The following is a 13668-nucleotide window of genomic DNA, read 5'->3' as shown; positions in this document are numbered from 1 at the left end:
GAGTCTTTTTGGCTGTGCTAGGCGGGATCCGATGCAAACGTTGTCAGTCCTGTCATGGCAGATGCAGTCTCCCTTCCAGTTCTGTTCATTTTGAGCTGTTTCCCAAGTGTCTAAAAATAAGAACAAATTGTCATTTCATTTCTTAATTTCTTTTCTCAGAACTCAACGGTGACAATTGAGGAATTTCACTGCAAGCTGCAAGAGGCGACGAACTTCCCCCTAAGGCCATTTGTGATCCCCTTTCTGAAGGTGACAGTGAGCTGATGGGGCTTGCTAACAATTTGTGTGTTGGTCTGTGCTACTTGGCAGCGTGTCACTACTAGCAAAGCTCTCATTTCAAGCACCAGAACAATTTCGTTGAAGTCCAAGACAGACTGCGCAGACCGTAGCGATCGCCATGTGCGACTGGCTCACAGGAAGCTAACGTTGTAATGAGTGCCACATATGTCTGCTTGTGTGTCAGGGATAAGTGAGACAAACCAAGCTCCACGCTGCACCTTCTGATCCCACAATCTTATTTGCCAGTGCTCAGATCTAGAATATTTGGGGTGTTGGCATACGGAGCGTGCCTGGAGCAGCTAGATGCTGGAAGCACGCAGCGCTTCCCCCAGCGCTTTTTTTTCACGTGCGCCAGCTTCGGGTCGTGCTCAGCCCTTGAGAACGCGCAGGTAGATCTGCACGGTGCGGGCATCCCGGGAGGGAACACACTGAGCGGGACCCAGGCTTCATCCTTTATTGCTCTGAGCGGTTTCGTGTATGGAGCAAATGCCTGTGCAGCCCGCGTGAAGCAGAGCTCTGCCTGTTTTCCAGGCCAACCTCCCTCTGCTCCAGCGCGAGCTGCTGCACTGCGCCCGAGCTGCCAAGCAGACGCCGTCCCAGTACCTGGCGCAGCACGAGCACATCCTGCTGAACACCACCACCGCCTCCCCAGCCGACTCCTCCGAGCTGCTGATCGAGGTCAACGGCAACGGGAAGAGGCACAGCCCGGACAGGTAAGAAGAGCCTTTCGCACTGCCAAGTTCCTGAGGACGTGGTTTTTGTCAGCAGCAAAGGTGAAACAAAATTTGAAGTGGTGTCCAGGGCCAAACCATAAGATCTTAGCACTCCTAACAGCTATGTTAACAAGACGGTGCTGACTATCTGTGGCTGTAGCTTCCCCTCACAGTACTCCTGCACTGAGAACTCAGCTAGGGAACCTTTCTGAGGGCTTTCAGGCAGATTCTGTCCCAGAGGGACTAGTTCAGTAGATGGTCACTGAAATGCCTGGGCTGGAAAGGTGGAGAGCGGCGGCGCTGTCAGCGCTAGGAGGGATACAGCTCATTTTCACTACTTTTATTCCAAGAAAAAGTCGTTATGTAATTATGTGGAGCACACATCAAATTTATAAAAACTGTGAAATCTTAATTTGGTCATGCCTGGAAAGATGAATCACAACACTCAGGCATTTTGAACTTTTTTTTTTAACGAGGTCATTTCGTGGATTTGTTCCCAAGTTGAGCATGTTTGTTTTAGCTTCCTGCTTTTACCTCCCAGTAAAACCATCATTGCCCAAAATCTGCATCTTTCCCTTTCTGAGCACGCTGATGCGGTGCTAACGAATCCTGTCTGTCGGTGTGGTTGCAGAAGAGAAGACAACAGCTTTGAGAGAGAGACGCTGCCGACGGAGCCTCCGGCCAAGCGGGTGTGCACCATCAGCCCCGCGCCGCGGCACAGCCCGGCCCTCAGCATCCCCCTGATGAACCCCGGCGGGCAGTTCCACCCCACCCCGCCGCCCCTCCAGCACTACACCTTGGAAGACATCGCCACCTCCCATCTCTACAGGGACCCCAGCAAGATGTTGGAGCACAGGGAGATTCGGGACAGGCACAGCAGCCTCGGTGAGAGGGTCTGACGGGCTTTCCGTTGTAGGAGCTGCGAGGTCCAGCAGTGGAGCTGAGGTGTCTGTCCCTGGTTGGCCCCTGCTCAGCCACTCACACCTAAAGCTGTGCAATTCCAGGCACATCCCCAACAGAAGGATGAGAGTAGGGAATTCAGAGAAAACATCTAACATTGAAAGGTTTGAAACAGGAAGAATGAGAGGCAGAGTTGCTGTTTCCCTCTGTATGTATAAAGGGTGGAGCCACTGAGGATGAGGAGGAAGGACCTGGTGTTTGTGTTGAGTGTAGCCAACCCGGCAGGCAAAGACAAAGACCATGGAAACAGAACTGAACTTTTCAGAGGTGACTCAGCCAGGAGATGTGTGAAGCCTGGAGAGAACAGAGCTTGACCGCCTCCTCTGTCCCCAGCCCTGCTGGGGATGTGTAGGTGAGCTCTCTCTTTCCAACAGGGCAGCCTGAATCATGAGCTCTGAGCTCCTATGGCTTTATAAAAAGGGAACTGCCCTCCCAAGCGAGTCAGGTCCAGACCTGTGAGGGGACTGTAGCACTTTTGAGATGGTGACACAAGCAGGGGTAAAAGCACCAGTACGCAATTAGCCTCCTCTTTGAGAAGTGTTTAAAATCGCAGCTATACATGGTTAGAAATACAGCTCTGTTTATTGCTTCAGGGCCACATTACCTCTCCAGCTCTGAAAGCACTTGGTCCGTCTAACCACTGTTCTGGCTGTGGTTTGTTGCAGGTTTGAATGGAGGGTACCAGGACGAGCTGGTGGACCACCGCTTAACAGAGAGAGAGTGGGCTGATGAGTGGAAGCATCTGGATCATGTAAGGAACATTGGGAGCTGTGGGAAGCTCTGTGGGACACAACCCAGCACTCACCTGCCCCAGTCTGTGATTTTCTTCTTATTGGTACCATATCCAGGCTTTCCAAGTAGATGAACAAGCCACCACAGGAGGGTCGATGGTGGGGAGGGCAGATAGGAGCAGTAGCAGTTTCCTGGTATTTTTCTTCTGCCCATGGTCAGTGAAAGCCAAACCCAGTCTGGACTCAGTGCTTGACCTGGGGAGTTTCTCCTTTAGAGCATGGCTGTCAGAGCAATTAAGCCCAACCTTTCCCTGCAAAGGTCTTTTCTGCAGCTGCCCAGGCCAGCACTGTACCAACAAGCATGCAGATGTGTTATGTGCAGCAAATATATGGAATTTGCAGAATAACCAACCCCATCATTATTTTTTAAAAGCTTTTTTTCCTGGGTTGCCAGCCTTTTATGGGTCACAGCTGGGTATGGACAACACTTGGTACTTCTGGCAGAGTCTCTGCAGAGCCTGTTGTTCTGCACCGAGTAAGGCTGCTGGTCCAAGCTCTTCACTGGAGCGTTTTCCCTACAGAGAGGGGATTGAAATTCAGCTTTAATCACAAATGCAGAGGGACCCCATGCTTGCTTATATCCAAAAGCTGATGTTTTGTGTGGGTGTCAAGTCCCATAGCTGAATATTGTGAGTTGGGATGTGGCTGTAGAGAGCTGGTACCAAGCCCAATTCCTCTAGGTCAGAGACAGAGGTGTCATAAAAATCATAAAAACCTGTCCCCCAGCCAATAGTGCGTTGCATGGACACACTATTCCCTTAGCAAAACGGTTTGTTCTTGCCTCCACCTTTAGGAGCATGGCTCTAAAGGTGTTCAGCCACACCTGATGTTGACCAAAGCCAAACGGTGCAGGGGTGACCACCTCCTTCCCAGCTCGTGCTGTGTCCAGGCTCACCTTCACTCCATGCACGGGTACGGGACCCACTGCACCTGCCTGGTTGGGTGCTGCTCCCTCTGGAACACGGCGCTCAGAGCCCGTTCCTCTGCAGAGACTCGCGTTTCACCTTCCTGGCACAGCCCCCCGGGTACCTCCAACAAGAAATCCCGGAGCAGCCCTCGTCGGCAGGCGGAAAAACTGAAAGCTCGTCCTTCCCTGCAGGCGCTGAACTGCATCATGGAGATGGTGGAGAAGACGAGGCGCTCCATGGCGGTGCTGCGGCGCTGCCAGGAGGCAGACCGGGAGGAGCTCAACTACTGGAAGAGGCGCTGCAGTGAGACGGCCGAGACGCGCAAGGCGGGCAGCGAGCTCGTCTCGAGGCAGCACAGCCCCAGCAGCTCCGACTCCATCGGCAGCGGTAAGCGCTGCCCCCGGCCCCGCCGCGAGCGGCACGCGGTGCCAGGCTTCGCGGGAGGGCGGAACGCTGTACGAGGAAAAGCCTTTTTCTTTAAAAATGATCTCTTTAAGGTAGTTGTCTAATTATGGCAAAGCTATACTAAGCATAAAGAGACTGCAATAAATTCAAAATGTAATACAAATTAATCACAGATTGGTTTGGGTTGGAAGGGGCCCCTGCCATGGGCACGGACCCCTCCCACCAGCCCCGGCTGCCCCCAGCCCCATCCAGTGCGACCTTGGGCACCGCCAGGGATGGGGCAGCCACAGCTCCTCGGGGCCGCCTGGGCCAGGGCCTCAGCGCCCGCCTCATGAAAAATTTCTTCCTTTTACCCGGTCTAAATCCCCTCTTTTGGTTTAAAACCATTGCCACTTGGCCCTGTCATTACATGCCCTAGTAAAAAGACTTTCTCCGTCTCTCTTCTTCACCTCCTTTACACATTGCAAGTCAAGCTTTCTCAGTTTCTAGAAAGAAAAGGCCCACCTTTATGCCTTTCGCTAACATTTCTTAATACCTGCTATACAGAAGAAAACAAAAGAATATATGTGAATTTTTAATTTCAAAAGATTCCATTTTAATTGTAAACTTTTTAATTTACAAAAAAAAAAAGGCTAATGATTTCTTCTTTCCAGCATGGTGACCGAATGCTGGCTCTAAAACTCTTTGGACTGATAATGAGTTGTTAAATAGAACATACTGAAAAGATCAGCTTGACTTCCCTTAATGAAATTATAGGGAAAAACTCACGCTGGTAAATCACTTTCTGTGATAATTCATCTATCATCGTGGCAATTTTGAGCATTACCTTGTAGATGAAAAGCTGCCATTACTCTCCCCAGTCAAGAACACACAATTTTCACTGAAACCCAAACTATTTTTGACCTTGAAGAATTTAAAAAAAAGTCTTGATTAGTGCATGACTGTTCTCAAAGCTTTGAAGAGAGAGGAGTCATTGACCGTGTGGGAGCTCCTGGATGAGCTCCTGGAACCAGCGCTTGCTGAAGTGTGAAGGCACTTTTTACCAGCAGCTTCTGCTGGTGCTGGGAGAGCGTCTTCCTCGGCTGGGTTAGGTCAGCAGGTGCAGCTCGACACCAGGATCCTCCAAGGCTGAGAACCCAGCTGGGCAGGAAAAGTTGTTGGTTTCCTTCCTCTTCTGCTTCCAGCCTGTCTTGCATAAAGGATTTTAAAGGGCAGGACCTGCTAATTCTGAAAATACTGAAGGCTGGTGTAAGAGCTACTACTACCTGTAGTTCAAGTTATTAATGCTTTTTTTTTTTTTATCACGAGTCAATTAACTTCATTGCAACTGAATATTTTTCCCCCTCCAATATGCAAGGGCTTTTTACCCTTCACAAAATCCAAGCCTGACGTGCTGATTTTATGCATTTGGATGGTAATTCTAATCTCCATCCAAAAGCATTTGCTGCAAGTGCTGGAAAAAAAAATCTCATTCATTCAGTAATGAAAATACATGTTTACTAACAATAATAATAAATGCCAAACTCAAAATGTCAACTTGATGTAATACAAACAAGTTGAATATGTTACATAAGGAGAGTGAATCTTCCTGCATGTCAAAAGAGCACATTTGAATGAATTTGGGTCCAGCTTAGATTTAGCTGCAGTTGAACAAGTTTTGATAGTTCTCAGGCAGTGAGAATGAGTATTTCATAGGAAAACAATAACAAGTACATGAGCAAAAGCAACTAAAATAGAATATGTTAATGAGCATTTGCTGTTTGCAGCTTTAAATCTTAATTTACCCTTAGGGTTTTAACTCAGTTTGATTTCAGTCATAGCACTTCTAAACAGAAGCAACAGGGAGGATTGTGTATGTGGAAACTTCAGTGTGGGAGCAAGTGCGTAAATGGAAGGAAGAATAAATTAAAAAAAAAAATCCTGCTTCTAAATCAGCCCTTGCCCTGCTTTGGGAGTATCATGCAGATCTGAATTTCAGATTTGAAATTATGAATGGCTTTTAAAGTTTCACTGAAAGAAGGTAACTTAATTTTTGGTTAAAAATAAATAAATTCTGCAATAGCTTGAAGGCTTCTTTTAGAACAATTCTAGAACTGTGAAGAGCGTAGAGGACAAGAAAAGCGTGCAGAGCTTGAGGTCAGGGAGAGGGGAACCAAGCGCGCCGGGCTCCAGCCGATTGCTGAGGGTAGGGACCCAAGGAGCACAGCCAGCCTCTAGCCCTCCAGCACCGGTGTGTAGCACAGCCTGGATACTTGCAGCCCCGTGCTGCTGAAGGTGATAACATTTCTGGTTTTATCGGGAGCCTTGTTGATGTTTTCTCCCTTCCCGGGAACCCGGAGCCAATTTCCAAACTGTCGCTGTTGAGAGAAGGTGCAGCTAAATGTCAGGAAGCTTCCCCGGGCGCGCTGCAGACTGCCACGAGCTTAAATAACCTCACAGCCCTTGACATGAATCAGCTTTCGTTCTGCCAGTGCCATCTGACCCTTCAGAAAGTTCCTCTGAAGTGTTAAAAAAAGGGATGCGGATAGAAGACAGTACCAGGTTTCTGCAGCCTGTGTTTAGATCCTCATATGAGTGTCCCCATCTGTCACGTTGGCTCCCTGGGGGCGTACGGGTGCTGGGGAATGTATACACCTCTCACTGCAAGAGAGCTTGCAGGACGCTTTGTCCATCGAGTCGAGTCTTTGTATTGCCCCTGGGAATGGAAAGTGCTGCCTTTAATGTAAACTGCTGCTCCTATAGATTGATGTTCCAAGCCAGTGGGCAGTGCAGATGTTTGATGGCATATACTTATAAGCATTGCTTGTTGTTATAAAGTACCAGGAGATGGAAATGGGTTATACTGCATCATAAATTATGCAGGGTGCTAATTAAATGTTGTAATTTATCATCTAAGTGTTTGATGAATGGCCCTAACTGTAGGAATCCTTTGTTTCAAGTTTTAGCCTGTTAACCCTACCCTGCCTGGCCGATGTCTGTGCCAGGTCCCCAGACGCAGCCGGGCATTCCCCAGCCACCCCGCGGCCGGCAGTGGGCCGGGATGAGGCTCTGCCAACCTTTCCTCTGTCCCTTATTCCAGCAGATTCGTTGCGGGAGTTCAGCAGCAGGTCGGGAACGGGCTACGTCACCGAAGAGATATGGAAAAAAGCTGGTAAGTGTTTGTTAGGAACCTTGGCAAGGGATGCTGCCAGATCGTTTGAGGTAAACACAGATGCTGCACGTCGCTCCGCAGCAACTGGAGAAGCCCAGCTGCAGGAAAGCCCCAGGATGTGCACATCTGGCTGCCCGCTCCCCTGGCCCCGGCTTTGCCAAGGGTGCTCCTTCGTACGGTGTCGGCGGAGAGCTCGCGGGGCCGAGACCGGCTCTGCTGTTCGCAGGAGCAGCCGTGGCAGCGGCGCCAACCGAGCCCCTTGTCCCCCACCTGCGGGTGTCCCAAATCTAGAGGGGACGCGGCACAGCAGCTCCGTGCCCCCGTCGTGCCCAGGCTGGCGTCCCCCCGTGGCTCGGGCAGGCTGCTGAGGCTGCTGTTCCCTTCCAGAAGAAGCCGTGAACGAGGTGAAGCGCCAGGCCATGTCGGAGGTGCAGAAGGCCGTGGCGGAGGCCGAGCAGAAGGCCTTTGAGATGATCGCCTCTGAGAGGGCTCGCATGGAGCAGACCATTGCGGACGCCAAGCGCCAGGCTACTGAGGACGCTTTCCTTGTGATCAACGAACAGGAGGAGTCTACAGAGGTACGGTGCCAGGGCCGGTCCAGCTGCGGGGATGTCCCCAGCGGGGAGTTTCAGGGACTCACCAAGGCCCTGAGTCCTGCCCAGGGATGGCTTGGAGCCTGCAGGTCCCCATCCCTTTTCCCTTTTAAAAGCCTCTCTCCAGTCAGTAACTAAAAGGATGCATTGATACTGTAAAAAAGAAAACTTTAGCTTTTGTTTTATTGGCAGAGGAATCAGCCTAAACTGATTCCCCTCTGGAGGAGCCTCTGGCACCCTTGGGCGCAGTGCGGTTGTGTGTGGGCACAGCTGGACACCGGTAGCTGGACCCAGGGTAGCCACCAGGGATTTCTGTGCACTTAGAGAGCAAAGAGAAAAGGGTGCTGGTGGGTACGGCTTGCCACTTTGCTCAGAAATCTGCTGCTGTGGAGTACCTGATGGGCGCAGATAAGGAATTGCAGTTTGCAGGCTTTAGAACAGTGCAGGGTAGAAACTGGGTCGGAGTTACCCATTTCTCGATGGTCTGTAATCACACCCTGCGTTGGTGCTGACCAGCGTGGTGGATACATGCTGCCTTGGACCTTGTCGGTTTGTTAGCTCACCAAAACATGTGCCCGGGCAGCGTGTGTTAGCTTCTCTCCAGAAACAGGCTCCGCAGTGCTCTTGCTCCTCTGATCCCATGAGATCAGGGAGAAACCTGCATGTGGGACAGCTGTCCCTGCCCTGCAGAGGGCTGGTAACACCTAACGAGGTTTTTGCATCTCAGAAAAGAACGGATGGCTCCTGGTTTGTCATAGCCAGCGACACCTGCTGAGTGGGTGTCTCAGGGAATTCCTTTCCACCCCTCAGTCATTAATTATTACTCTCACTGTTCTTTAACTGGAAACACATTTCATTAGGCTTTGGAGATCTCAGCTGGACTGAGCACAAATTGCTCGGTTAATTCCTACGCTGCGATGTCACAGCCACTTGTGGCTGGCTTATTGCTTTCATTTCTCTGCACAAACACTTTGGGCTTCGCCTGTTTCTGCTGACCAAAAATCTGATGGGACCGAGGGCTTCGTGTCGCTTCAGGCCACGTGGGCAGCGAGTCCGGTTCCCTTCTCCCGCGGGGTTCGGGACGCTCTGGTCACCCCGCACGGCAGGAGCCATGTAAGCATCAGGTGTTATTCCAGCGGTGGACATGCTGTGATGCTTCCCGTTAAATCACTGAAGGAGAAATGCGGCAGTCAGTAAACACACGATGGGAGTGGGTGGAACTGCTCGGGAAGAAATGAGATAAGCAATGATCTTTCTGTAGGGGAATACCAGAGGAGCGTCCTCCTCCTGTCTGCCCGTTCCCCTCGCGGTGCTGCTGCACAGGGGGGTGGGAGCAGTGCAGGGCCTTGGGAGCTGAGTGAGCACCCCGTGAGCCCCATGTCCCTGGCCCATTTCACTGAGGGCCCTGTTGGCAAGCTGGCGTGTTCTGGCATGCCGGGGAACCTCGGCAATACGACTGAAGCTGCTGCTCCAAGTGTAAACAGCCGCACAGTGGTGTCCCAGCTCTCCCAGTTACTGCAGGCTGCCGTGGGGCTTCTCCCGGTTGCGAGTCCTGCTTCTCCCAGCAGCTGCCCGCTCCCGACTGGCTCGCTCGGGCTCTTTGGCAGCCCCGAAGTCGCTGTGGGCGCAGACCCCGTCGGTGGGCGCGTGGGACGCGCCGTGCCGCCCGCCTGCCCCAGCAGCCTTCCGCTCGCCTTCGTGGCAGCGGCGGCCGGCGAAATGTGCCCCGTTGGGCCGGGGTTGGAGAGGCCCGGGGCTCTGGCAGGGGCTGCTCTTTCACAGCTGAACCTGCCCTCCCAGTAGGCGTTTGCTAATGCACGGCTCCAGCTGCAGGGAAGCTAATCCTCCCGCTCCCCTCTTCGGAGCAGCTGCGGCCGCAGCTCCCGGCGTTGGCCCCCTGCCCCCGTGCTCGCGCCGAGCGGCTCGGGCTGCGAGCCCACCAGCTGACGCCTCGCCCGCCGGCCAGAGGGGCTTTGCTCCTCTTCCAGACTGAAGCCTGCACGCTGGCAGCGCTTCCACCTGGCTGGGAGGCTTTCAAATGGGCTTTTTCTTTTCCAAATTAGCCGGCTCTGACCTCTTGTGCAGCTAGGCAGGGTGCAGAGCAAATGGTGCCTGTGCAGCGCTGTAATCCCCGCGGAGAGCGCTTGGCTGGGAGCGGTACCAAAATAGAGCTGCTTAAAACAGGAAATAAAAAGACCAAATAGCAGCATCTGTGGTGTGTTTTTCAGTCCTTGCCTGCTGTTTCCTGTGTGCGTTTGGGTGGATCTAGGGGAGAGGATGTGTGCAGTGCAGTCTGGCAGGCTTTTGTAGGGCAGAGGAGTAGGGGTTAGTACCCTTGGCAAAGGTCTGTGAAATAGCAAGATTTGATGGATTGCTCATCTTAACATTACTAAATCTGGGCCAGAGGGGGATGAACGTCCCCTCCAGAGCTGTCGAGTCAGCACTGTCCTACAGCTCTGGAAACTAAACCCGTTCTGAAGTGTGGTGTCTTGGGTCCTTTCAGAGTTGCTGGAACTGCGGCCGCAAGGCCAGCGAGACGTGCAGTGGCTGCAACATCGCCCGGTACTGCGGCTCCTTCTGCCAGCACAAGGACTGGGAGAGGCACCACCGGATCTGCGGCCAAAGCCTGCACAGCCAGAGCAAGCCGCTGGCTCTGCCCGCGGGGCGCTCCACAGCCGCCAAGGGCATCGACGGCGTGTCCAGCCCGGCCCTCGAGAAGACTTCAGCAGCCACGTCTCGATCCTCCACTCCAGCATCTGTGACAGCAATAGAAACGAACGGACTCTAAAAGGAAAGTTTTGGTTCAGTCCATTTGGTTAGTTTTCCTGATTTTTTTTTAAGTTGGAAAAAAAAAAAAACCACTGCAGAAACTTCTGTCACTTGACACAATTGACAAATCCACGCCGCCTCCTCCAGAGCACCGGCACTTGGGCTTTGCCATCTCATTCTGCCTTTTTTCAGGCTCATAAAGGACTTGGGTCGGCCTCGCTCAAGGTGCCTCCGTGCTGCTCTCTCCGAAGGGTCGCCCCCAGAGCATCGTTTGGGACCTGGGGGAGGCCGGGCACTCGCTCGGGGGAACCTGGCCTCCATGGAGCGCCGGCAGGAAATGCTGAGCGAGCAGCGCCCAGCCAAGGAGCCCTGTTCTCAAGGGTCAAACATGCTCAGGCTCTTTTCCTGAGGTGTCTGAACTGCCTCCTCATTCAGCTACCTTTTTTCCATAATATGCATCTTTTCTTTTTTAATCTTGCTCCCAGACAACGGTTTCTCAGTTAGCCGTGCTGGCTCTTTGTTGCTTTGAACAGACCAGAGCCGATTTTCCAGCAAGAGCATCTCATTCTCTAGTGCAATGACAAACATGTAGCTGCTTGGGGATAGCTGAGCCTGCTTCTCTTCTCCTGCCTGCGGAGGGTGGTGGCTCCAGGCTGCAGAGGCTGAGGAGAGGACACGTCTGCTGAGGACAGCTCTAAACCAAATGTCAGTACCAGGGAAGTACAGCTGGTCACTTCTGGAGGGCCTGGTTTTAATCCCTTTCTGTAACTGGACAGGCAGTTGTGTGATTCTCGGGGTTGGACCTTTGCTGAGTGAAAAACGTGCAGACCAAATCTGGATTCCTTGTGGGCAGTTATTGCTTTTTCCACCTGGCTACCATTATTTTGCTGTGCAGAAAGCATTTTTTCATTGCATGGAAGTTGTTGGTTTGAGAGTTACTGGTGGTGTTTTTAACCACAAAGATTGCAACGGGTTATTTATAGCCCATTCTCTCCCCGCACGTTGGCCAAACAAACGATGCAGGACTCGGCAGCCTGTGCTGGTTCTTACCCACCCCGGGGATCCCTGGCCCCACTGGAGGTGCGCAGGGACGCGCGGCCCTGCCGGGGGCCCCGTGCAGCTGCCCCTGCCTTGTCGGCACCCAGAGCCCAACCCAAAACTGCGGGGTGCAGCAGGGACCCAGCACCGGCCTCAGGAGGCTGCTGTGGGAGAAGAGCCCCTGCTTCGGCGCGCAGGGAGGGCTCGGGGGCAGCCCGCGGAGCTCTGACCCGCGAACAGCTACAGCGGGGCGCCGGGCACGCAGCGGGGCTCGGCTCCGGCGCTTCCTTTGAGCTCTCCCCTCGGAGGCAGCACGGCTGATGGGAGGCATCGGAGCGTGCCCTCGGGGATGCGCACTGATTGCACATGCTGTGCGCAAATGGGATCTAGGAAGGCAGCTATTCAGCAAAGCTGTGTTTCCGTGACTGTTTTTGTATGATTGCTGGGTTGGAGCCCAACGAGGCAAGTAATTCCCAAATTATTTTTGATCACTTTTTCAATTGGAGGTGAATAATAGAGATGTAATGAACAGTCACCGAGTTTGCCGTGGTGTAGCTGTCTGCTGGCTGTCAGTGGTGTGCCCAGGGATAACCGAGTTACCCAGCGAACCAGCTTTGTCCCTCGGGGAACGTTGTTTTGGAAGCTGCTGTCAGGGGATAGAGTGGGTGAGTCCCGCATCGGCGAGGTTTTAGTTTGAAAAAAAAAGCCACGAAGTCTCCTGGTTTTCACAAAAGCTCTCAAGTGGCCGCTGGGACTGTCCCGTGTCCGCAGCACAACGCACAAGAACTCGGCGCTGCCTCAGGTACCCAACACGGGGCTGCGGCGTCCCGGCGGTTCCCTGCAGCCCTGGCTGCACGCTGGGGGCCAGCGGGGGCCGAGCGCTGCCAGAGCGGCTGAGAAAGGAACGAGCGCGGTGCAGTGCTGGAGTAAATTGCTTGTAAATAGATTGTCTTCCATAATTCTCATGCAACTTTGGCTGTGTATTAAAATTAACCCCAGTGTAAATGAATGAAGTACTAACGGTCATGATTAGAACGATTGCTTTTTTTCAAAAAAAAATTGTAATGATAAATGTGAAATTCAGACATGGGAAGAGGACTTGTTGGGTTGAGTTTTCTATTTTTTTTTTTTGACATTTAATTCTGTAATAGGAATTTGTTACTTCATTCCTGTGCATAACTTATTTAATGTACTGTATAAAGGAACCTGTTACAGATGTATTTAGTTTGTTCTACTCAAAAGTAGTCAATAAAAAGACTATATTCATCATACAGCTCCTCATTCCTCTTTCTTTAAAGGACCAGCGCTTTATGGCAGTGCCCAGGCAGCTGCTGGGGTTGCTGCAGGGGCGCAGGCAGAGCTGGACTTGAGTCGGCTGCTGGGGAACTTTGGTTCTCTTTCCAGCCACATTTAAGCACGGTCTTTCTGAGCACGTTGTTGTGTTGGGGCACCGAGGAGCCTGCAGCGTGCTGGGGGGGGGGGGGGGGGAGCTTGCAGTGCCAACCCCTTGCCGCCTGCTCCCCAGCACCTGGGGGACAGTGGGGGGACCCCAGAGCCTGGCTCCTCTGCGTGGGGGGGCTCAGAGAACAAGCAGGGAGCATCTCAGCAGTGCCCCCACCCTCCTGAACTAAATGCAGAACTCGGGGACAAAGCCTCCAAGTGCCCATGGCCGGGGGTGTCCTGGCAGCCGGGGGGGCCCTGGAGCTTGGGGCTGCGGCCACGGGGGGCTGGCAGCAGGGTGGTGCCACTGAGGGTAAGCGCCGGGCTGGGAAACGGGGCTGCCCAAAGCTGGGGGTGGCAGCACGTAGCCCCGGGCCCAGCAGGAGCAAAGTTAGCGCAGGAGCTGGCGCTTGGAGCTGCCCTGGGGCTGCTGGCTGCACTTTGCCTCGGGACGTGCCCTGGCTCTGCTCGTCCATCGGGGTGAGCAGCTCCAGCCCCCGACTTTCCCCTGGTCCCTTCCTGCGTGGCTCCTGCAGGGGCTGTCCCCCTGCTCCCAGCAACCTGCTCCTGTGGCTGGGGCAATCAGAGGCCGTTGATGTAATTAGGCAAATGAGCAGGATG

At 53.0% G+C, this 13668-nt stretch overlaps 1 protein-coding gene across 8 annotated transcripts in view; it reads left to right on the top strand.

The window, feature by feature from the left end:
• Positions 1 to 12653, top strand: part of CBFA2T2 (CBFA2/RUNX1 partner transcriptional co-repressor 2) — a 63578-nt gene extending 50925 nt beyond the window's left edge. For 7 of the 8 annotated variants that reach the window (XM_066978084.1, XM_048080677.2, XM_048080675.2 and 4 more), the window contains exons 4-11: positions 160 to 249; positions 811 to 992; positions 1624 to 1877; positions 2618 to 2703; positions 3843 to 4038; positions 7136 to 7207; positions 7595 to 7785; positions 10304 to 12653. In XM_066978084.1, the coding sequence (XP_066834185.1) occupies positions 160 to 249; positions 811 to 992; positions 1624 to 1877; positions 2618 to 2703; positions 3843 to 4038; positions 7136 to 7207; positions 7595 to 7785; positions 10304 to 10588 (1356 nt within the window). In that variant the 3' untranslated portion in view covers positions 10589 to 12653. The remainder of the gene's footprint in view (positions 1 to 159; positions 250 to 810; positions 993 to 1623; positions 1878 to 2617; positions 2704 to 3842; positions 4039 to 7135; positions 7208 to 7594; positions 7786 to 10303) is intronic. The other variant, XM_048080679.2, reaches the window with a different exon arrangement.
• Positions 12654 to 13668: the final 1015 nt, after the last annotated feature.

The sequence above is a fragment of the Anser cygnoides genome, chromosome 16 (genome assembly GCF_040182565.1).
Source record: "Anser cygnoides isolate HZ-2024a breed goose chromosome 16, Taihu_goose_T2T_genome, whole genome shotgun sequence".
Taxonomy (NCBI): Eukaryota; Metazoa; Chordata; class Aves; order Anseriformes; family Anatidae; genus Anser; species Anser cygnoides.
The sequence above is the reverse complement of the archived record's forward strand: the minus strand, read 5'-3'. Positions and strand labels throughout refer to the sequence as shown.